General features: G+C 36.7%; 1 protein-coding gene and 1 long non-coding RNA gene across 28 annotated transcripts in view; one reads left to right on the top strand and one right to left on the bottom strand.

Moving 5' to 3' along the window:
* The window catches only part of LOC145526918 (uncharacterized), a 29,330-nt gene extending 17,611 nt beyond the window's left edge, over window positions 1–11,719 (bottom strand). Inside the window, exon 1 of the long non-coding RNA XR_014069300.1 lies at window positions 11,604–11,719. This is a non-coding gene — a long non-coding RNA (uncharacterized LOC145526918). The remainder of the gene's footprint in view (window positions 1–11,603) is intronic.
* Window positions 1–23,730, top strand: part of CCDC73 (coiled-coil domain containing 73) — a 144,219-nt gene extending 120,489 nt beyond the window's left edge. For 17 of the 27 annotated variants that reach the window (XM_081543729.1, XM_081543720.1, XM_081543737.1 and 14 more), the window contains 4 exons: window positions 12,954–13,140; window positions 14,194–15,696; window positions 18,203–18,336; window positions 23,104–23,730. In XM_081543729.1, the coding sequence (XP_081399855.1) occupies window positions 12,954–13,140; window positions 14,194–15,696; window positions 18,203–18,336; window positions 23,104–23,319 (2,040 nt within the window). In that variant the 3' untranslated portion in view covers window positions 23,320–23,730. The remainder of the gene's footprint in view (window positions 1–12,953; window positions 13,141–14,193; window positions 15,697–18,202; window positions 18,337–23,103) is intronic. The other 10 variants (XM_081543732.1, XM_081543724.1, XM_081543740.1 and 7 more) reach the window with 1 other exon arrangement.

Genomic DNA, 23,730 nt, shown 5'->3' with positions numbered 1-23,730 from the left:
GCTATTAATTTTCCTCTAAGTACTGCTTTAGCTTCACTCTACAAATTCTGATGTATAGTGTTTTCATTCTTACGCAGTTGAACGTATTTTAAAATTTCTCTTGTGAGTTCTTTGACCCATGAATATGAGTTTGACCAATAACCTTGCTGTTTAATTTCCAAATATTTAAGAATTTTCCAAGTATCTTTCTGTTAATGATTTCCAATTTAAGTAAGACTTTTATCCTTTTTACTATATCAAGACTTGTTTTTTGGCCAAGTATGTTGTCTATCTTGGCAAATACTTTGTATATTCTTGAAAAGAATGTATAGTCTGTTGTTGGTTGGTGGAATGTTTTATAAATGTCAGGTCAGTTTGGTTGATAATGTTGTTCAAATCTTCTTTATCCTTACTGATTTTTTGTGTAGTTGTTCTATCAACTGATTATGATTTATCAGTGAGAAATCATTAATTATAATTGTGAATTTATATTTCTCTTTTTAGTTCTGTCAGTTTTTGTTCATGTGTGTTTGAGCCCTGTTATTAGATGTATACACAGTTATAATTATTATTACTTCTTGATTGACCTTTTTATTATTTAAAACCTCCATCCTTATCCTAGTAATATTATTTTGTCTGATATTAGTGAGCTACTCCATCTTTTATGATTAGTGTTTGCATCATGTATTTTTTTTCACCTTACTTGTGTGTAAGGAGTAGATCTTACATGGCAAGAGAATTTTGAGCCGAGTTGTTAAAAATAATGAAGAATTTCCAGATAGAGATTTAAAATAGATGAAATAGCATGAGCAAAGAATCAGAAATGTGAAATATCGTAATTCAGTATGTAAACTAGATGTCTGTTAGTGAGGCTGCTATAGAGGTTGCTAGCAGTGCAGTAAGTATCAGGAGAAGAGGTTGAAAAGATAGGCAGAAGACAGACCATAAATGGCTGTGTAGACTGTTCGTGGAACTTTGTTCTTGACCATGTCATTTGGGGGCTTTTAAACAAGGGAGTACACTGATTAGATTACTTTTTTAAAATTATCATTTTGGTGATAATATGGTTAGACAGTGAGACAAAACTAAGGGCACAGGTTCCAGCTTGGAGAATACTGAAGTAGTCCAGGCAGGAGATATTTATTGCTGTTTTAATATTCATAAATGTAATATAGCTTGAGAGTTGTAAGTGGCAAGTAATTCCTACAACATCTGATTGATTATAAAATTAATATAGACTTCCTTCATAAAAAGTTGATCAGCATTCATTCACTTTCAAATTGAAAATATTTTATTTAATCAGACTATAAATCATGTTTTTAAGAAATGTACACAGTATAGACGGAGAAGGCAATGGCACCCCATTCCAGTACTCTTGCCTAGAAAATGCCATGGACGGAGGAGCCTGGTAGGCTACAGTCCATGGGGTCGCTAAGAGTCGGACATCACTGAGCGACTTCACTTTCACTTTTCCCTTTCATGCACTGGAGAAGGAAATGGCAACCCAGTCCAGTATTCTTGCCTGGAGAATCCCAGGGACGGCAGAGCCTGGTGAGCTGCCGTCTATGGGGTCGCACAGAGTTGGACACGACTGAAGCGACTTAGCAGCAGTAGCAGCTTAGCAGACAGTATAGACACTTTAAAATAAAAAAGTGAAGATCATGCATAACCCCAACCACCCAGAAATAGTGATTATTAAAATTATGGTATATGACTTCCAGAGTTTTCCTATACATCAGTTTGTATAGAAACAAATAGACATTCATATACATGTACTTTTTAAAAACTGAAATAAAATCATACTTTCTCTGATGTTCTGTAGACCATTTTTATTTAGAAATTTATTTTATTGTGGTAAAATATATAACATAAAATTTGCCATTTTAAAGTGTTAAGTTTAAAATTACAATTATAACTCAATGGCATTAATTACAGCTACAATGTTATATAGTCATCACCACTGTCTATTTCCAAAATTTCATCATCCCAGACAGAAACTGTGTAACCATTAATCAATAACTTCTGATTTCCCCCTCTCCACAGGTCCTGGTAGCTTGTCATCTACTTTCTGACACTGAATTTGTCATATATTTTATATAAGTGGAATTATACAATATTTGTTCTGTTTGGTTTATTTTATGTAGGTGATGTTTTCAGAGTTCATGCATGTTGTAGCACTTCATTCCTTTTTATAGTGGAATAGTATTCCATTGTATGAATATACCACATTTTGTGTATCCATTTTTCTGTTGATGGACACTTGGGCTTTTACCTTTTGGCTGTTGTGCTGTTTTGAACATTGGCATTCAACTAGCTGTTTGAATCTCTAGTTTTAATTTTTGGAAGGTATATACTGAGGAGGGGCACCAAGTGATTTCCACTTCCTGGTATTCATGTTCTGTTGTAATACCCTCCATGTATTTTGAGTTGGATTTAGTAACTTTCTTCTAGTTAATAGACTATAGCAGAAGTTATGCAGTGTTACTTCTGAGATTAGGTTATAAGAAGACTGTGATTTCTGTCTTGGGTGAATGAGACAGTGAGACACTCTCAGTCTGTCTCTGTCTCTCAGTCTCTTTCTCTCTGAGACATGTAAAGAAGTCTCAGCTATCCTGCCAGAGAGCCTACATAGTGGAGACGCCCTGGAGTATAAAAGGCCACATAAAAGAGAACTGGGCACTCCAGCCAACAGCCAGCACAACTGTTACCCATGTAAGTGAGCCTTCTAGAGGCAGAAATTCCAGCCCACAGCCAACACAACTGTTACCCATGTAAGTGAGCCTTCTAGAGGCAGAACTTCCAGCCCCAAATTTCAGATGATAGCTTGACTAGGCCCTCATGAGAGACCTGGGTCGGAACCATCAAGCCAAGCCATTCCTAAATTCCTGATCAATCTAAAAGATGAGATAGTAAATGTTTGCTATTTTAAGCCACCGTTAACTCTTTTTTTTTTTTTTAATAAATTTATTTATTTTAGTTGGGGGCTAATTACTTTACAATATTGTAATAGTTTTTGCCATACATTGACATGAATCAGCCATGGGTTTACATGTGTTCCCCTTCCTGAACCCCCCACCCACCTCCCTCCCCATCCCATCCCTCTGGGTCATCCCATTGCCCCGGCCCTGAGCCTTTGTCTCATGCATCGAACATGGAATGGTGTTCTGTTTCACATATGATAATATACATGTTTCAGTGCTATTCTCCCAGAACGTCCCACCCTCACCTTCTCCCTCAGAGTCCATAAAATTGTTCTATGCATCTGTGTCTCTTATTCTGTCTCGCATATAGGGTTATCGTTACCATCTTTCAAATTCCATATATATGCATTAGTATACTGTATTGTTGTTTTTCTTTCTGGCTTACTTCACTCTGCATAATGGGGTCCAGTTTCATCCATCTCAGTAGAACCGATTCAAATGTATTTTTTTTAATGGCTGAGTAATATTCCATTGTGTATATGTACCACAGCTTCCTTATCCATTCGTCTGCTGATGGACATCTAGGTTGCTTCCATGTCCTGGCTATTGTAAACAGTGCTGCGATGAACATTGGGGTACACGCGTCTCTTTCAATTCTGGTTTCTTCGGTGTGTATGCCCAGCAGTGGGATTGCTGGGTCATATGGCAGTTCTATTCCCAGTTTTTTAAGGAATCTCCACACTGTTCTCCATAGTGGCTGTACTAGTTTGCATTCCCACCAACAGTGTAAGAGGGTTCCCTTTTCTCCACACCCTCTCCAGCATTTATTGCTTGTAGACTTTTGGATAGCAGCCATTCTGACTGGTGTGAAACGATACCTCATTGTGGTTTTGATTTGCATTTCTCTAATAATGAGTGATGTTGAGCATCTTTTCATGTGTTTGTTAGCCATCTGTATGTCTTCTTTGGAGAAATGTCTGTTTAGTTCTTTGGCCCATTTTTTGATTGGGTCGTTTATTTTTCTGGAATTCAGCTGCAGAAGTTGCTTGTATATTTTTGATATTAATTGTTTGTCTGTTGCTTCGTTTGCTATTATTTTCTCCCATTCTGAAGGCTGTCTTTTCACCTTGCTTATAGTTTCCTTTGTTGTGCAAAAGCTTTTAATTTTAATTAGGTCCCATTTGTTTATTTTTGCTTTTATTTCCAATATTCTGGGAGGTGGGTCATGGAGGATCCTGCTGTGATTTATGTCGGAGAGTGTTTTGCCTATGTTTTCCTCTAGGAGTTTTAAAGTTTTTGGTCTTACGTTTAGATCTTTAATCCATTTTGAGTTTATTTTTGTGTACAGTGTTAGGAAGTGTTCTAGTTTCATTCTTTTACAAGTGGTTGACCAGTTTTCCCAGCACCACTTGTTAAAGAGATTGTCTTTTCTCCATTGTATATTCTTGCCTCCTTTGTTGAAGATAAGGTGTCCATATGTGCGTGGGTTTATCTCTGGGCTTTCTATTTTGTTCCATTGATCTATATTTCTATCTTTGTGCCAGTACCATACTGTCTTGATGACTGTGGCTTTGTAGTAGAGCCTGAAGTCAGGCAGGTTGATTCCTCCAGTTCCATTCTTCTTCCTCAAGATTGCTTTGGCTATTCGAGGTTTCTTATATTTCCATACAAATTGTGAGATGATTTGTTCTAGTTCTGTGAAAAATACCATTGGTAGCTTGATAGGGATTGCATTGACTCTATAGATTGCTTTGGGTAGTATACTCATTTTCACTATATTAATTCTTCCAACCCATGAACACGGTATATTTCTCCATCTGTTTGTATCCTCTTTGATTTCTTTCATCAGTGTTTTATAGTTTTCTATATATAAGTCTTTTGTTTCTTTAGGTAGATATATTCCTAAGTATTTTATTCTTTTTGTTGCAATGGTGAATGGTATTGTTTCCTTAATTTCTCTTTCTGTTTTCTCATTATTGGAGTATAGGAATGCAAGGGATTTCTGTGTGTTAATTTTATATCCTGCAACTTTACTATATTCATTGATTAACTCTAGTAATTTTCTAGTAGAGTCTTTAGGGTTTTCTATGTAGAGGATCATGTCATCTGCAAATAGTGAGAGTTTTACTTCTTCTTTTCCTATCTGTATTCCTTTTATTTCTTTTTCAGCTCTGATTGCTGTGGCCAAAACTTCCAAAACTATGTTGAATAGTAGTGGTGAAAGTGGGCATCCTTGCCTTGTTCCTGACTTTAGGGGAAATGCTTTCAATTTTTCACCATTGAGGATAATGTTTGCTGTGGGTTTGTCATATATAGCTTTTATTATGTTGAGGTATGTTCCTTCTATTCCTGCTTTCTGGAGGATTTTTATCATAAATGGATGCTGAATTTTGTCAAAGGCTTCTTCTGCATCTATTGAGATAACCATATGTTTTTTTTCTTTCAATTTGTTAATGTGGTGTATTACATTGATTGATTTGCGGATGTTAAAAAAACCTTGCATTCCTGGGATAAAGCCCACTTGGTCATGGTGTATGATCTTTTTAATATGATGCTGGATTCTGTTTGCTAGAATTTTATTAAGGATTTTTGCATCTATGTTCATCAGTGATATTGGCCTGTAGTTTTCCTTTTTTGTGACATCTTTGTCTGGTTTTGGAATTAGGGTGATGGTGGCCTCATAGAATGAGTTTGGAAGTTTACCATCTTCTGCAATTTTCTGGAAGAGTTTGAGTAGGATAGGTGTTAGCTCTTCTCTAAATTTTTGGTAGAATTCCGCTGTGAAGCCGGCTGGTCCTGGGCTTTTGTTTGCTGGAAGATTTCTGATTACAGTTTCGATTTCCGTGCTTGTGATGGGTCTGTTAAGATCTTCTATTTCTTCCTGGTTCAGTTTTGGAAAGTTATACTTTTCTAAGAATTTGTCCATTTCTTCCAAGTTGTCCATTTTATTGGCATATAGCTGTTGGTAGTAGTCTCTTATGATCCTTTGTATTTCTGTGGAGTCTGTTGTGATCTCTCCATTTTCATTTCTAATTTTGTTGATCTGATTCTTCTCCCTTTGTTTCTTGATGAGTCTGGCTAATGGCTTGTCAATTTTGTTTATCTTCTCAAAACACCAGCTTTTAGTTTTGTTGATTTTTGCTATGGTCTCTTTTCTTTTGCATTTATTTCTGCCCTAATTTTTAAGATTTCTTTCCTTCTACTGACCCTGGGGTTCTTCATTTCTTCCTTCTCTAGTTGCTTTGGGTGTAGAGTTAGTTGATTTATTTGATTTTTTTCTTGTTTCTTGAGGTACGCCTGTATTGCTATGAACCTTCCCCTTAGCATTGCTTTTACAGTGTCCCATAGGTTTTGGGTTGTCGTGTTTTCATTTTCATTTGTTTCTATGCATAATTTGATTTCTTTTTTGATTTCTTCTGTGATTTGTTGGTTATTCAGAAACGTGTTGTTTAGCCTCCATATGTTGGAATTTTTAATAGTTTTTTTCCTGTAATTGAGGTCTAATCTCACTGCATTGTGGTCAGAGAAGATGGCTGGGATGATTTCAATTTTTTTGAATTTACCAAGGCTAGATTTATGGCCCAGGATGTGATCTATCCTGGAGAAAGTTCCGTGTGCACTTGAGGAAAAAGTAAAATTGATTGTTTTGGGGTGGAAAGTCCTGTAAATATCAACTAAATCTAATTTGTCTATTGTATCATTTAAAGTTTGTGTTTCCTTGTTAATTTTCTGTTTAGTTGATCTATCCATATGCGTGAGTGGAGTATTAAAGTCTCCCACTATTATTGTGTTATTGTTAATTTCCCCTTTCATACTTGTTAGTATTTGCCTTATATATTGTGGTGCTCCTATGTTGGGTGCATATATATTTATGATTGTTACGTCTTCTTCTTGGATTGATCCTTTGATCTTTATGTAGTGTCCTTCTTTGTCCCTTTTCACAGCCTTTATTTTAAAGTCTATTTTATCTGAAATGAGTATTGCGACTCCTGCTTTCTTTTGGTCTCCGTTTGCATGAAATATGTTTTTCCATCCCTTCACTTTCAGCCTGTGTGTGTCCCTAGTTTTGAGGTGGGTCTCTTGTAGACAGCATATATAGGGGTCTTGTTTTTGTATCCATTCAGCCAGCCTTTGTCTTTTGGTTGGGGCATTCAACCCATTTACATTTAAGGTAATTATTGATAAGTATGATCCCGTTGCCATTTACTTTGTTGTTTTGAGTTCGTGTTGAAACATCCTTTCTGTGTTTCCTGTTTAGAGAAGATCCTTTAGCATTTGTTGGAGAGCTGGTTTGGTGGTGCTGAATTCCCTCAGCTCTTGCTTGTCTGTAAAGCTTTTGAATTCTCCTTCATATCTGAATGAGATCCTTGCTGGGTACAGTAATCTGGGTTGTAGATTATTCTCTTTCATTACTTTAAGTATGTCCTGCCATTCCCTTCTAGCCTGAAGGGTTTCTATTGAAAGATCAGCTGTTATCCTTATGGGGATCCCCTTGTGTGTTATTTGTTGTTTTTCCCTTGCTGCTTTTAATATTTGTTCTTTGTGTTTGATCTTTGTTAATTTGATTAATATGTGTCTTGGGGTGTTTCGCCTTGGGTTTATCCTGTTTGGAACTCTCTGGGTTTCTTGGACTTCTGTGACTATTTCTTTCCTCATTTTAGGGAAATTTTCAACTATTATCTCCTCGAGTATTTTTTCATGGCCTTTCCTTTTATCTTCTTCTTCTGGGACTCCTATGATTTGAATGTTGGGGCGTTTCATATTGTCCCAGAGGTCCCTGAGGTTTTCCTCATTTCTTTTGATTCTTTTTTCTTTTTTCCTCTCTGCTTCGTTTATTTCCATCATTCTATCTTCTACCTCACTTATCCTATCTTCTGCCTCCGTTATTCTACTGTTGGTTCCCTCCAGAGTGTCTTTTATCTCCTTTATTTCATTATTCATTCTATATTGACTCCTTTTTATTTCTTCTAAGTCCTTGATAAACATTTCTTGCATCTTCTCAATCCTTGTCTCCAGGCTATTTATCTGTAACTCCATTTTGCTTTCAATATTTTGGATCATTTTTATTACCATTGTTCTAAATTCTTTTTCAGATAGATTCCCTATCTCCTCCTCTTTGGTTTGGTTTGGTGGGCATTTCTCATTTTCCTTTACTTGCTGAGTATTTCTCTGCCTTTTCGTCTTGTTTAGGTTCCTGTGTTAGGCGTGGCCTTTCTGTATTCTGGTAGTATGAAGTTCCTCTTTATTGTGGAGGTTCCTCACTGTGGGTGGGGTTGGACAGGTGGCTTGTCAAGGCTTCCTGGTTGGGGGAGCTTGTGTCGGTGTTCTGGTGGGTGAAGCTGGATTTCTGCTCTCTAGAGTGCAATGGAGTGACCAGTATTAATTTTTGAGATATCTATGGATTTGGTGTGCCTCTGGGCAGCCTGTATATTGATGCTCAGGACTATGTTCCTGCGTTGCTGGAGAATTTGCGTGGTATGTCTTGCTCTGGAACTTATTGGCTCTTAGGTGGAGCTTGGTTTCAGTGTATATGTGGAGGCTATTGGATGGTCTCTTATTAATTAATGTTTCCCCTGGCTTTCAGTCTTATTCTTGCAGTAGCCTCAAGACTTCTCCTTCCATATAGCATCAATAATAAAACTTTTAGGTTAATGGTGAAAAGATTCTCCACAGTGAGGGATACCCAGAAAGGTTCACTGAGTTACATGGAGAGATGAGGTGAGGTGGGGGGGTTGAGGTGACCAGGAGGGGAAGAGGCGAATTCAAACGTGGAGAGAGCAATCTAGTCAGTAAGCACTTCCCTCTGTGCTTTCCACAGTCTGGAACCCTCAGAGTGGTTCACAGAGATACATAGGGGGGGGAGGAAGGTAATAGAGGTGGGCATGAGTAGAAAGGGAGGAATCAAGAGGGGAGAGAGAGATCTGGGCAGTATCCTGTTCCTGAAGTGTTCTCCGGTACCCAGAACACCCTCAGAGATTCACAGAATTGGGTTGAGAAGAGAAGGAGGAGGGTGGGAGATAGAGGTTCCCTGGGGGAGAAGAAAGAGCATCAATAGGGGGAGAGAGTAATCAGGCCAGTGATCACACTCATGAGTAAAAATGGGTCCTAAAGATTGGGTTCTTAAATGTACAAAATTGATATCAAATATGTAAAACAAAGATTAAAAATCTAGAGTAGAGGTTAGACTCATAAAACTTACAATATAAAAAAAAAGAAAAAAAGGAAACAGTGTAAAAAGAAAAAAAACAGTAAAACAGTAAAAAAAGAAACAGTAAAAAAAAGTAAAACAGGAAAAAAACAGTAAAAAAGGAAAACACAAAAGGTATAAGATATATGTATGCAGTTTGCTTCAAAAATAGGGTTGTTGTTTTTTTTGCAAGTTAATAGTGGATTATGAAAATGAAAGTTAAAGGTGTAATAGAGGACTTGAAGAAAAAGGAAAGAAGAGAAAAAAAATTTTTAAATAAAAAAGACAAAGAAAAAATTAAAAAAAAAAATAGTAAAAAAATATATATCCCGGACTTTCTCTGGAGCTGTTGTGAGCAGTGTGGGGTCTGCTCAGTTTCAGATAGATCCTTATTCCTGCTTATACTTTTCAAGATCTATAGGTCCCTTTCAATGCAGTCGGTATTAACTACAGGGATTTTAATCTGTTGGCCTGTCACTTCCAAGGCGCTTCCCTCTGTTTATTTGGCTTCTGTTTGGAGGTCTCTTCGGTATCTAATTTCCGCCCTGCAACAAAGGGGTGGAGGTGGTCTCTTTAGGTTCGCTTATTCAGTCGTGCTGTGGGGAGGAAGGAACACTGCAAATCTGGCGTGTGTGTGGTGAGCTCGCAGTGTCTCGGCCGCACTGGGTTCGCCCCCGCTCACGGCGTGTGTGCTTTCCCCGTCTACCCTGCTCAGGCTTCAGGTTACTCGGCCGGGGAGTGGGCCCTGAGATGCGTGCACTTCCCAGGTCTAAGCCGCTCAGGTTCAGGCTTCCGGTTACTCCACAAAGGCGCAGACTCGGTTTCGCCCGCGGCTTGTGCCGTTTCCGGTCGGAGCTGCTCAGGCGGCCAGGAGTTTGGCGAGGGCACTCTCCCCTGTTGGGGCGGTGCGGCTTATCACCTCCCTGGTCCCCGCCTCGGTTTACGGGCGCGCCCGGCTCCGGTGTGCTTTGTGTCGGTTCTGGGGAGCTGGTCTCTGGCTGCGACCCTCCCGGCGGCTGTCGACCCTCCGGGATCTCAGGCAGTCTTTGCTTAGAAACTGGGAGCCTGTTTGCAGTTTGGTAGGGGGTCCCCTCTCTGGGGCCGAGTTTGCCCCTTTCCGGCTCTGGCGGGCCCCGCCTGCCTGCTGTGTCCGGCGGGGGCTGGGGCGGTCTGCAGCCGGCTAGCTCTCCTCTGGTATTGCTCAGTTCTTTGTTCTGTGAGCAGGCCGGCAGTGCCTTAGAGTTGGGCTTTTTGCGGGATAGCTCTCTCTCTCTCTGGCTGTCCCACAGTTTAGGTTACTATCTCACGTTAGCTCCCTCAGATTGCCCTCAGGGCACTCGGGCTCAGTCCTTACCCTAGGCAATGCCGCCCACTCCTCTCCGTTCAGCCCCCACTTGCTGGTGGCGGAGATGCGAGCGTCTGGGGTTGTTTGCTGGGAGTTGCTTTAGGCACGTAATCTGTGGGTTTTATTTATTTTTTCTCCCAGTTACGTTGCCCTCCTAGATAAGAAATCTTCCCCCAAACCCGCTGGTGAGAGGGTTTCCTGGTGCTTGGAAATTTCTCCTCTTTTACGACTCCCTCCCCGGGACGGGTCTCCGTCTCTAACTCTTTTGTCTCTCTTTTTACCTTTTATAATTTCTCCTACCTCTTTTGAAGATAATGCGCTGTCTTTGTGGATACCTGATGTCCTCTGCTAGGCTTCAGAAGTAGTTTTGTGAAGTTTGCTCAGCGTTTAGATGTTCTTTCGATAAATTTGTGGAGGAGAGAGTGGTCTCCCCGTCCTATTCCTCCGCCATCTTAGCCCCGCCTCCCACCGTTAACTCTTAATATGGTTGACCCTGGAACAACTCAGGGGTTAGGGGCACCAACCCTCAGAACAGTAAAAAATCTGTATATAACTTATAATCAGTCCTTCGTAAAAATGGTTCCTTCATATCGATGGTTCAGCATCCACAGGTTCAACCAACTGCAGATGTATAGTACTGTAGTAGTTACTGTTGAAGAAAAATCTGTGTATAATTAGACCAGTGCTATTCAAACCCATGATGTTGAAATGTCAACTCTATAAGTATCCTTCTAGGATTTCACAGTTAGTAGATACTGAAACAGGATTTGAACCTATATTTATCCAACTCCAAAGCTCCTGGCAACTATCATACTATTTTTCTCAATCTCCTTTGCAAACTTCTCTTTTGCAAGTTTCTCTTTCCCTGCCTCTCCTTTGGGGATTTTCATTAGCATTTTATTCTTTATTCTCTTCTTAAAGTATACTCTCAATCAGTCTCATCAACCAGTATGTCTTCAGTTGACATCTATCTGCCAGTGATCTTCCAACCTATTTTTCCAAGTCAATTTTTCTCTTAAAAGCTCCCAATCAGTACATCTAAATGTTCACTATACATCTCCACCTTTTTGTCTTACTTAACTCTTCAAACTCAAGAAATTCAAAATGAACTCGTGATATTTTTCTCTAAACCCTCCTATTCCTGTTTTCTAGCTCAGTAAGTGACACTCACCAGTCCCTTAGGGACCCCGTCTGACCTCTGCAAATCAGTCTTGACTTTCCTCTCAGTTTTTATATCCAGTCGCTCAACAGTTGATGGTAGCTCAGCACATAATTCATGCGTCTGTTGAGGCTTCTTCGCTTTACTGATGTCACCTGGACTGCTGTGGCGTTCTCTGGTTTACTGGCGTCACCTGGACGCTGTGGCGTTCTCTGGTTTACTGGTGTCACCTGGACGCTGTGGCGTTCTCTGGTGCTTCTCTCTGCCTCATGTGTTGTTTCTCCTTAATTCAGGCTTTCTCAGATACCACGTGCAACTTATTAGTGATTCATGGAAATCGGCCTAGCAGTTCATGAATGGCATTCTTTTAAAAATGAAATTAACTAATGTAGTATACAAAACATTAGAATGTATCTCATTGAGTGGGTGTTGTTTGGTATGCTCATTGTGTTATGAGGCATACTTATTTCTTATTGCAGTTTTTAATCAGTGAAGTTTGGAAAACAATCCATTCTTTATACTGCAGCCAGAATGGTCTTTCCAATCAGCTCATATTAATAACCTTATCTAAAATCCTTCAGTGACTTCTCATTGACTTCTGTTAGAGTCTGAACTTCTTAGCATGCTCTTTGGGGGCCCTTAATGATCTAGGCCTAGCTCAAGACTCATTTCTGTCCATTCTTCTCACAGCGTCTAAGCTCTTGCTGAAGTAAGTCACAGGTAGTTCTACGAAGTAGAACTACATGAAATGACTATCGTTTTGTTTGCTTTTAACATCTGTAAATGCCATGTCTTCTCCCTGGAGTGCTTTCTTATCCCCATCTATATTAAAATTGTCTGTTATTTCTTCTCCTGTCTTTCCCAGTTGACGATAAATTTTTTGAGGATAGCGACTATATTTTGTTCATCATTGTATCCCAAAGCTTAGCGCAGTGCTTCCATGTAATATGTGTTCAATATTTCGGGGGAATAAAAAGATGTTGAATTGATTCACTATTTTAAAGATACATAGAAACACCAAGCACTCAAAACAATTTGCCTGCCATGACTACTTTGCTTTTAATAAAGGAGTGATTCTTAATATGTGGTATTTGTAATAATGTGGAATGCATGTTTGAAAACATCTAAGGCTCTCCATTTTATTTAAATATGATAGACTATACAAAATGAACTTAGAGTGATCTTGTTATAAAGAGGAATATATTAAATTTAGTAAAAGAGTCATTTGGCTTTCAAATACAAGTTGCTGGATGATTAACTGAAACATAGATTCCACTTTCATTAGCAAAATTTGTTCAGATATTTTATACTTTTTAACAATATGTTTTTTACATTAAAGGAATCTTTTCCATTTTACACTAGAATCTTCCAGAAGAAAACACTGAAATGTCAGTGGAAAAATCAGAAAACACCATCATACAGAAATATAATTCCAGGCAAGAAATAAGGGAAGAAAATACCAAGAGTTGTTGTTTAGACACTAAATACAAAGAAAAAGGGGAAACAAAAGAAGGCCCATTTTTAGAGGAAATCATTATAGGTAATAAAGGTAACCCAGTTATAATGATGTTTTCTAATTTTTATATTGGTCTTTCAGGGGAATATAAATTTCATTCTTTGCTTTGAGGACCTAGTAGTATGATTGGAGAAATACTTTTCTATTTGTATGTCTTAACAAAAGGACTTGTATGTCTTTTGAGCTGTTCTTTAATAGAGTCAATATTCAGGGGAAAAAATACATTTTTGCTTTCCCTTCTCATCACTTACTAGTTGGCTTTTTGCATTCTGGTTTCTGCTTTCATTTCTTTGCTGAGAGTGTTCTCTGAGCTGCCAGTAACCTTTTGATGACCAAATTCTAGAGCACTTTTCTTAGTTCAAATTACCTTTCTGTAACCATTGAAATAATTGACTAATTCATCCATATTGAAAAAGAGTTGTTTAAAGAAGGTAGTCTGAGGGTGTTCAAACCTAGGCTGAACAACCACTTGGTGGGGATGTTGTAGAGAGAATGATTGGATTAAAAAAACCCTTCATGGCCTACAGATTATTGTAACTATACTGAAATTTTGAAATCTATGGTTAAAACCCAGATGAATAAAATTAATATCTTAAGTAGATATTCTGTACCCAAAAGTATTCCAGATTTTAAAAATACTTACAAGGTAGTGAGCAAAAAAGTGATGGAAAGAAACCAGCTGGCAACTTCTGGATCTAGGTAATAAGAGAAATTACAATATGACTATTAGTGTAAATTAATTTTTATCTAATCAGCTGTGTGTTTATATGGAATTGTACTGTATGTGCAAAAGGAAGTAACAGACTAGAGAAATAACCATTTTGTAATGCCCTCAGCTTACTTTTTTAAACCAAAACTACTTTCTCTGTTATGAAATACAAATTTAATATGAGTAGAACCAAATATTTTACCATGCTTATTAAAAGGAACTCAGTATTTATATCAAACTGATGTCATTATGTTTGTGTAATAACTTGCCAGTGAAATATTTAAAATTAAATATGTTTTTTAAAAACAGTTAATATGTGTTATAAAAGCAGGCTTTAGTATATAACCCAAAATTTTACTGTGTTCTCATTATAACAGACTTACAGCTTTTTGAAAAAAGCTCCAAGAATAAAGTTGATATTGTTGTGCCTCAGGATGAAAACCAAAGTGAAATATCCCCAGGCAAAACCCTCGGCATAGAAAAAGAATTAATTAGTGAAGGACAAACCTTGGATATTACCAACTTTACAAAAGTGGTTTCTACAGAAATAAAAAACAAGGTGGACTTGGAAAAAGATAAAGAGTGTACAGAACTTAAATCACCAAGTAATCCCTTTGTAGTGGCAGATACATCAATGGAAATAGAAAAGATACATCTAGAAAGAACTGAAGGATTAGATCTTCACCATGCAAATGTACATCTGGGGGTCGAAAATAATAGAACATCATTTAACAGTATTTTAAATGAGATGGCTTGCCATACAAATCATAAAAAAGATGTTTCTCAAGATGAGCCATTCAAACAACAGTTCAGATTGTTTCCAGGGACTCAAGAAAATACCACAGAGAAGGTAATTACAAATAGCCACCAAATCAAAACAGATTTGGATTCTTCTGTAGATGTAAAAAGGAATCTTGTCCAGTCTCAGAAATATAGTTTACAGGATTCAAATAATGTTATGTTAGATGATAAGCAATGTAAAGTAAGACAGACACAACTGTTAAATAAAAAAAGTGAATGTAGCCTATTGCCTTTTAAAGAAACTTCAGATGTTCAGCAAGTTGGTGATAGTCCTTCAGAGCAACCTGAACTAGCTATTCCTTGTGATATAGCAATCAACCACCCCATTTCTTCTGCTGTTTTCAGTGACAATTTGAATGTACTTTTAAAGAATTCAGATAAAGTTGTTAATATCATGCCTATGTTGGTGACACCCAACTCAAGCCCTGGGAAAAGAACAATGCGGAAAAATCTGAATGATATGCAAAACAGTCAAGTTGAGAACTCTTTGGGGAATCTAGAAAACAATGTGACTCTTTCCCATCTTCAAATTAACAATGAGACTATAGATGTTTCACAAGCCAAAGATATGAAAACTGCTATTCATGTGAAAACTTCCACAGAAATGGAGTTTTCCAACAAAGAAAGTCAGATTGATGAGAATCAGATAACTGAAGTTGAAAAAAAAGACCTCTTCCCTAATGAAAGACAGCATACATTGTTAAATAGTACAGAGAAAACGGAGTCATTAAATGACATTGTTTCAGGAAAAATTTACAGTGAAGGACAGCTGGAAGAATCATGTTCATTTCACATAAAGCCATCTGGAGATTTAGTAAATATAAGTGGAAGGCCAGCCTTTGATCTTTCAACTTCAGATAAAAAAACTGAGAAAACTCTAGTGTATGTGAATTTTTTAGGCCCTAGTTCTTGGTCAAAAGTAAATCACATTGAAAGTCAAACAGTGAGCACTTCAACGTCTAGCATTCCTTTGCTGCTGAAGGAGAGACCAGTAGGTCTGTTAGAAAACAAAAAGATTGTTTCGATGACACTTTGTAAAAATGTTAGTGTGGATGAGGCCAGGAAGGATGTTGGACCAGGTAAGAAAATAATTATTTTAAAATTTGTTTTTCTACTTATTATTCATGGTAAAAAATTTTCCAGATTGTTTAATATGAAAATTTATATTACTATATATATATTATTTTGCCTAAACTTGAAGACTCTGTATATGTATATATATATATAAAAGTAGGGAAGGTTTTACTTAAATGGAAGCAGATTTCTTTTCACTTAAATCTGAACCAGTATTATCAACATGTACAGAGGTCAACTGCATTTTGGAAATTAAAAAAAAATCCTTTTCATTATCAAAGAACTGAAACTAGCAAAAACAATCACATTTATGTCATTAATTTTAAATTAGGAACGTCTCCCTAATCCAAGTCTCTCTTTTTTTTTTTTTTTACTTTCTAGAGCAAATGCAGTAAAGTTGTTAAGGCTTCTGCCTACATTCATGTTTACTCCTTTTCTTTCTATACTAAACACACACACACACAAAACAAACTTCCTTCTCTCAGAACTGTTTTAGTTTCTCTGACTTTCTTCTAATTTTTCCCTCCTTCCTTAATTTTTCTGTTTTGTCTGTCCCTTCACTAGCACCACAAATCCAGCTCTTTGTTGTTTTTGTTTGGCAAGTAATAGTGAAGTGAAAGTCCCTCAGTTGTGTCCAACTCTTTGCGACCCCATGGACTGTGTAGCCCACCGGGCTCCTCTGTCCTTGGAATTTCCAGGCAAGAATACTGGAGTGGGTAGCCATTCCCTTCTCCAGGGGATCTTCCTGACCCAGGGATCGAACATAGATCTCTTGCATTGCAGGCAGATTCTTTACCACCCGAGCCACACAGGGAAGCCAAGTGAAAGTGTTAGTTGCTCATTTGTGTCCGATTCTTTGTGACCCCATGGACTATAGTCCACCAGGCTCCTCTGTCCATGGAATTCTCCAGGCAAGAACCCTGGAGTGGGTAGCCTTTCCCTTCTCCAGGGGATCTTTTCAACCCAGGGATCAAACCTGGGTCTCCCACATTGCAGGCAGGTTCTTTACCATCTGAGTCACGAGGAAAGCCCCAAGTAATAGTGAGGTGTAACATTACCTTTCATATCCTTGATGTTTATCGTTTGAAAACATTTTAAATTGAATCCCTTAATAGTTATAGATCAATATTGATACATTCAAATAGTAAATATTTCAGATAGTAGGGACTGTTGTATTCTTTAGAGTGTAGTAAAAACTGCTACATGAAATAAAAAAATCCTCCAGAATAAAGAAAGAGGGAGGGGGAGGTAAATGGATGACATACACATGACTTAATATTGAAGGTACTGAAACTAGGTGATGAGTACATTGAGGTTCATTCTCTCTACTTTTGTGTACTTTAAAATTTTCTTATTAAAGACATTTTAAAATAGAAATGCAGTATATCTCATGTATAGGTACTGCATAAATGTAACTTAAAGATAATTACTGTTTAAGAAGTATGATCATAATAAAAATGTTTGCTAATAGCAATCTCAACATGTTTAAGTTGTTGGGGCTGTTAGGCAGTCTTAGATTTTTAGGGAAATTGCCTCTTTAATAATATACATTTAGACCCATTACAGAAATATGGCTTATAAGGAAAGCTTTGCATGGCCCCTCTTGACTTTTAACAGGCTTCTTTTAAAAAGGAAATTGAGAAAATTTTAAAAAGAAGTGGGAATTAAAAGCAAAGCAAGTATATCTTATTTGAATTGAGAAGTAATGTATGGAAAAATACAAAACACAAACACACTGTAAAATCTCATTTCACAAACTATCATTTTCCTGATATAATAAAATGCATTAACTTCAGATTCCATTAATTTTGTCCGTCAAATGCAGCAGTTAGTTTAATGCTGTTAGTCAATGGACAGGTCTGACATTTACCATTTTCTTACAAGTCCTTCCTTCTAAATTAAATCTCAGTGATAGAATTAGGATGCAAGGAGAGATGACTAAAATTCTATAGTAATTCAGCTTGTAAAATACTCAGACTCATAAAAGATACTCCTAAATATCTTTTAGCCTTCAAAGACATGTTTTTCTAAATTGTTATCTATTTATTAAAACACAGTGACCCCCTACTAGACAGCCCTTTGTTGGACTTCTTATAGCCAATTTATTTTTAAATATAATTTACACATCTTTCAGTTGGTTCAGACTTTTCCCTTTGAATTAGTAAGATGTTTACTATATAAATGTTTATATGCATAGGCAGTCCAGTTACCAGGGGAATAAGGATAACATTTTAATGTATGTTATATTGTTCGAGAAGATCCTTACACTGTGTCACTCACTGGTTTTAGCGTGAAATCAGCAGGTTTTTGAAAGTAGCAATAAAATGTTTTCTGAAATGAAGTACCTAATGTAAGAGCAAAGTCCATGCAAACCAGTATTCAACATAAGAAGAATATAGAAATTGTTACTTTTTAAATACAAAAGCATGGGATCAGAGAAAAACAAGTTTAGTCACTAAAATGAGTCCCTGGAGAATAAAATTCAGTTGTCATTTCCTCTTTGTCAACCAGATACTACCAGCATTAACAGAGTTGCTGACACTTTGAATAATTCAAGTATCCATCCAGATCCCAGGGGAGAGCCCAGTGAAGAGAGGAATGCAATTGCAAAGACTTTTTATGATTCTTCTTTTCCCACAGAACATGTAAGTCAATTAAAAATATTGCCGAGCAGACCTTAGTGAGCTAATTCTACAGATATGTGTAGAACTGTATGCATCTGGATGGTTTAAGACCTAACTGATCTCCAAAATAATATCAAGAGGGCAACATGGCACCATTTTTCACAATTAAGGTTGATGGAAAACAGCAGGAAAAAGTCACAGTGTATAAATCAAATAGATATAATCCAGCCTGTTTTGGGAAGGAGAGTGTGAGGTAGTGTATCATGTACTTCTATTTTTCAGTCACCTAAATTTAGGAATAGTGGCATTTGAGCATTTACTTATTTTAACTATTAAAAAATAGTTCACTCATTTGAGCGTTTTAAATTATAATAAAAGCTGCCTTAAATAAGTTTGGTTGTTTTTAATAGTGCTTAAGGTAATTTATATTATTTTCAGAAAGTGACTATTCCAAAGGAAGAAATTGTCTATTTTAAGTTATTTCAATTAAAACACAGTATGTGAAAGGATCAAATATTCATAAATATATGATATCAAGTATGGATATAAATATTAAGCAAAGTATTTGTAGATGTTATATGGCTCCAAGAATCCATTTGTCATATGAAAAGCAACTAACTACAACTTACAGGTTTTTGTTGGGTTGTTTTTTTTTTGGAAAATTTGTAAGTTTTTAAACTTAAGTGTGCAAAACTTCAGTGCAAAAAAGTCTGTATTGTTCAAAGTCTAAAAAACAAATTCAAGTGTAACTGCTACAAGGAACCCAAAAAGGTTAGGAAAAATGACAAAAAAGCAACTGCATAGTCACTGTATATTTTAAATTTTAAAGATGCACATTAAACAACTTTTTTGAGCACATATAAAGTGAAAATTACAACAGTAACACAGCCTTATGAGTAAGTTTCTAATAGTACATTTTATTTCCATTTTTAAATTGGAGAAACCTCGAGTAAGGTAGCCTAGCTGTCCCTCTGGGAAAGTTGAAACTAAGATCAGGATCTGCGTTTTTCACCTTCACATAATGAGCTCAGACCAGATCATTTCAGCTTGATGCGCAAGTGTTCAGTCTTTAAACTGTGGTGACTCATGCACAGTAGACTAGGCACTGGGAATCTAAGTTCTGACCTTTAGCTAATTGGGTAAGTCATAGAATCAAATCAAAAGCAAAAAGAAGCTTGAGTATCAAAGGTAGACATCCATTCTGATTGGGTTGAATACTTGACACTTCTAACACAATTGTCCTATTTTCAAACAGTTTAAGGGTATGATGGAAATTTCACATCTCCCTTTCAAGCCCATTTTTATTAAAAAAAAAAGAAAAAAAAACAACCCAATAGGTAAATTCTTCATACCGCATCCCTAATGTTTTTTCTGTAATTAATGTCAAGAATTTATAAAATTTAAAACTTTTTTGAAGAAATATTTCCATAACAGCTTTAAAACCATATTGAGTCTGTGACACAAATGTGAAATAATTTTCCAGAGCATTAAGAACAGTTTGCAGTGGACTTAGACTAGGTATCTTGGCTGTTAGTTAGATGCTACATCACCTTCTCAATTTTCGTTAATAGAAGTTTCTTCTCAAAATACTGGTGCACAGAAAACATACTAAATGTCTGTTTAGCAAAGTTATCATCACTTGGTGTCAAGCAGTGTGCTCTGTAATTATCCCAGCCGATGCTTGGTTACCAATTAACATTTAACATGGGACAAATTTAAAAGCAGGTGAACTCTTTTGCTTAGTCTACTGAAAAGGCTGTGATCCCTAGATTAAACAAGACCAAAATCGAGCCTCTTTTATGACCCCTGTTTACTTGCTTACTTATGCTTTTCTACATCACGGGCTGTTGAATGACAGCTCATGGGCCAAATGCAGCCTATTGCCTTGTTTTTATTAACAATAAAGGCTTGTTACAACAGCCATACCCATTCCTTTACCTGTAGTTCTGTGGCTGCTTTTGTGTTACAGTGACGGAGTCACGCAGTTGTGAGGGAGGCCACTTGGCCCACAAAACCAAAAATGTTTACTTTGGCTCTTTTACAGCAAAAGTTTGCCAACTCTTGTTCTAAATGAAAAGTGAATTTTATGAAGACTTACAGCCAGAAAGGAAATATAAGTTCTTTAAATTTTTCAACATATTTTTATGTATACTGTCCATATCTGTCTTGTAAAATTCTGGGTAGTTATTATGAGTTAATTCACTTTTCTCCTGTAGATCCAGAGTAATGTGTTTTTTATTCTTAGAGGGGGTTAGGTTGGCAGCCTGCTGCAATCTTGATTCCACCCAGGAATGATGGGCGAGAGGGGCCAGAAGTAAGCAGTCACTTGTTTCACACATTGAGTATTAGGTTCATTCAGAATTTTAAAATGTAACCACAGGCTTAAAGAAAGAGGACTAGTACTAGGCTGGGGGAAATTTTAGGCCAAAGAGCAGATCTTTTGAGTCAGGCAGAAAGAGATGAAGGGTGAGTGATTTTTTAAGAAGGAAAGGAAGGAGCCAAGATATGTGGTAACATATGTGTAACTAGAATTACTGATGTAGGCTGCAAAACCTAAGTTAAGTTAAATAGGACAAGTTTTGTTAAATGTAAACTTTAAAATTACATCCTGCTTCTCTCTATGGCCAATCCTTGCTTCTGCCCCTCCCACTAAGTAGGAAAAAGGAAAGTGTAATGTGTGAATGTCTCCTTCCTTTTTCCATCAAGTCAAAAGATACGGATTTTGGGAAACTGGGTAATTTGTACTTGGTCTCAAATGCACCAAGATGTTTCTAGCATTTTGTTGGCAAAACAGGACCATTATGTCATACAGATCATCAAATCATTTTACTACAAAATCAGAAGCAACCTAGCTTTGGATTTGGTCTACTTCTCTGTTAACTATTCTCAGTATTGCATGAGGCTGACACACTGCCTACACATGGATAACTTTAATTCATTTTGGCCCTGTGAGCTACACAAGGAATGTTGAACACTTACATGTCAGACATTATGAAAAATATATATTTATGTGCATTTTATCCAGTTACTCTTTACAGTAATAGCATTTTGTAACTGAAAGAATCTGATGAGAAAACTAAGGTCCACAGAAGTTAAATGAATTGCTTAAGACCTCTTTGTGGTCCTTTGTTGATACTTTTGCTTTCATCTGTTAAAAAACATAGGCAATGAGGCAAACATGAACCCAGCGTCACTAGGATCAGAGGCTAAGACTCTGAGGACATTGGTGGTTGACTAGAATTCTCAGGAACCAAACAGAGCAGTCCAAAAGGACACATCCTTTAGGGAACTGAGATAAATGTAAACATTTAAATTCAATTTAAAAAATTGTTACTGTATAATCTCACTTTGAAAATACAATGTTACAAAAATATGCCACTTTTGTCAGATTGGAAAAGACTTTAATGTAAGGCAGTACTCAAAGATCTTCACAAAGATTTATGAACAAATGACATTATAGCTGAGTAATAGTAAACATTTTCCAACAACTCAAATGTCCAACAATAAATTAGATTATGGAACATGGAATACGATGGAGCCATGCTCTTTCTAGAGGGAAATTTAAAAATGTTTTTAACCCAGCATAGACAATCATATAAATGATCCATATTTTTAAAAACTGTATATATAGAGTCTAGGATACTTATATCAAAATGTTTAATGGTGGTTGCAATATTGGGTAATTTTAATCAAATTCTTATTGTTCTGTACTTCAAAAATATATTCCCATTCAAGAGAAGATTTTATCTAAGAAGACCATATAAGATTTTTTTAAGAATTAACTCAATTTTGTCACACCCTGCAGCATGTGGGGAATTCCCTGACCAAGAACTGAACCTGTTCTCCCTGCAGTATAAATGCCAAGTCTTAACCATTGCATCACCAGGGAAGCCCTCAAATTTGTTTGATAGGGATAAATTGGAAACATGTCAACAATAGGTCATAGTTATCACATCCATAAAAAGTATTTTGCAGCCACTGGCATTTGCTTATGAGAAGTTTGTATTGTATAGGAAACAATTCAGAAGGAAAAACTGATATAAAATTCTATAGAATGGTCAACACTAAAATATAGATGCTAAAAATAGAAAGACTAATAGCAAATACCAAAATGTTGACAGGTCTCTCTGGATAGCGGACTATTAGTGATTTTTAGTTTCTTTACACTTTTCTCTATTTTCTAAACTTGTAGTTAATTATATTCAGAAAAAACCTTCAAAAAACTTCTTTAACACAGTATTAGAAGTATGACCCAATGTGGTGCCTTGGAAACACACCAACTTAACACCTCACTGCGCTTTCCTGTTTCTCCACAATGGTGCTCTGAAGCGTAAGAGGAAACCTGAAGTAAAAGGCAGTTTGTATACAGCAGTTTACTTCCATTAGCATTTAAAATTTTCCCCAGCCTTGATAGAAGATACAAAACATAGACTTGTTTGGGAAGGGAAGGGGAGTAGCAGACAAAACAGATTTTTATCTGCATTGTTTTAAATATGTTTTCTTTCAAAGAAAGCTTAAGACTTTTAAGAAAACATTTGTGGTATCCCTGGAGTCTATCTTGAAGAGCTATTTGAAGAGCTACTACATGAGCCTACAAATTCACATTTTATAGTTATTTTTGATGCCAAAATTACTAAGGTGGTAGCTGGAAAATAGCCAAGACAACAGTGGGTTTTCATCACACACCTCTAATTGTAGAGGCTGAAGGATTTTCTTTACATGCTTCTTGATGACTGGTTAGAAGATGAGTAATAATTTCAGTGGTAAAACAAGCTTGGTATTTCCTAGGTGAAAACAAAGCTTCTGAAATCAACTCTGCTACAAGGCCATTTTCAGGCAGTCAAGATTAAAAATACTGATTTAGATGCGTCCTCTTCTGGTGAAGCTGACTGGCAGCACTTGGTAACAAATCAAATAAATGAAACTGAAAAGTCTCTAAGCTTAGAAAATGACAACCAGCCTGAAAAAAGAAAAGCAGAAGAGATGGCAGAAAAAACAGATTAAAATAATGTTGATAAATGCTTTCAGCGTGAATTATTTGAAATATTGATATGGTTTCAATTGGAATACAACTGTTATATCAAAAGCTTTATAGTTGTACTCACTTTACCAACTTTTTCTTTGATGAAATTACTGTTGTGTTTTCGCTGAATAAATGCTTCATTTAAGATAGCTAAGATTGCAAGGTTTGATGTTAGCACTGAATGAATGTTAGCATTTAATTCCCTTTAGTTAAATTTGTCTTTCTTCCATATACTCTTTCATCAAAGCTCTTGGTGCATCTCAAAACCCTTCCTTACAGAACACAACATATGTATTATACAAAACAGACAGTGACCCTTTGTAATTTATTACTTTGTATGCTCTGAAATGGTGATTTCTTTTAAATATGAGACAATAAATGTTCAGACTGTA

This window comes from Giraffa tippelskirchi, chromosome 11 (assembly GCF_054371585.1).
Source record: "Giraffa tippelskirchi isolate mGirTip1 chromosome 11, T2T-mGirTip1v1.2.pri, whole genome shotgun sequence".
Classification (NCBI taxonomy): domain Eukaryota; kingdom Metazoa; phylum Chordata; class Mammalia; order Artiodactyla; family Giraffidae; genus Giraffa; species Giraffa tippelskirchi.
This window is presented reverse-complemented; position numbering and strand designations above follow the sequence as displayed.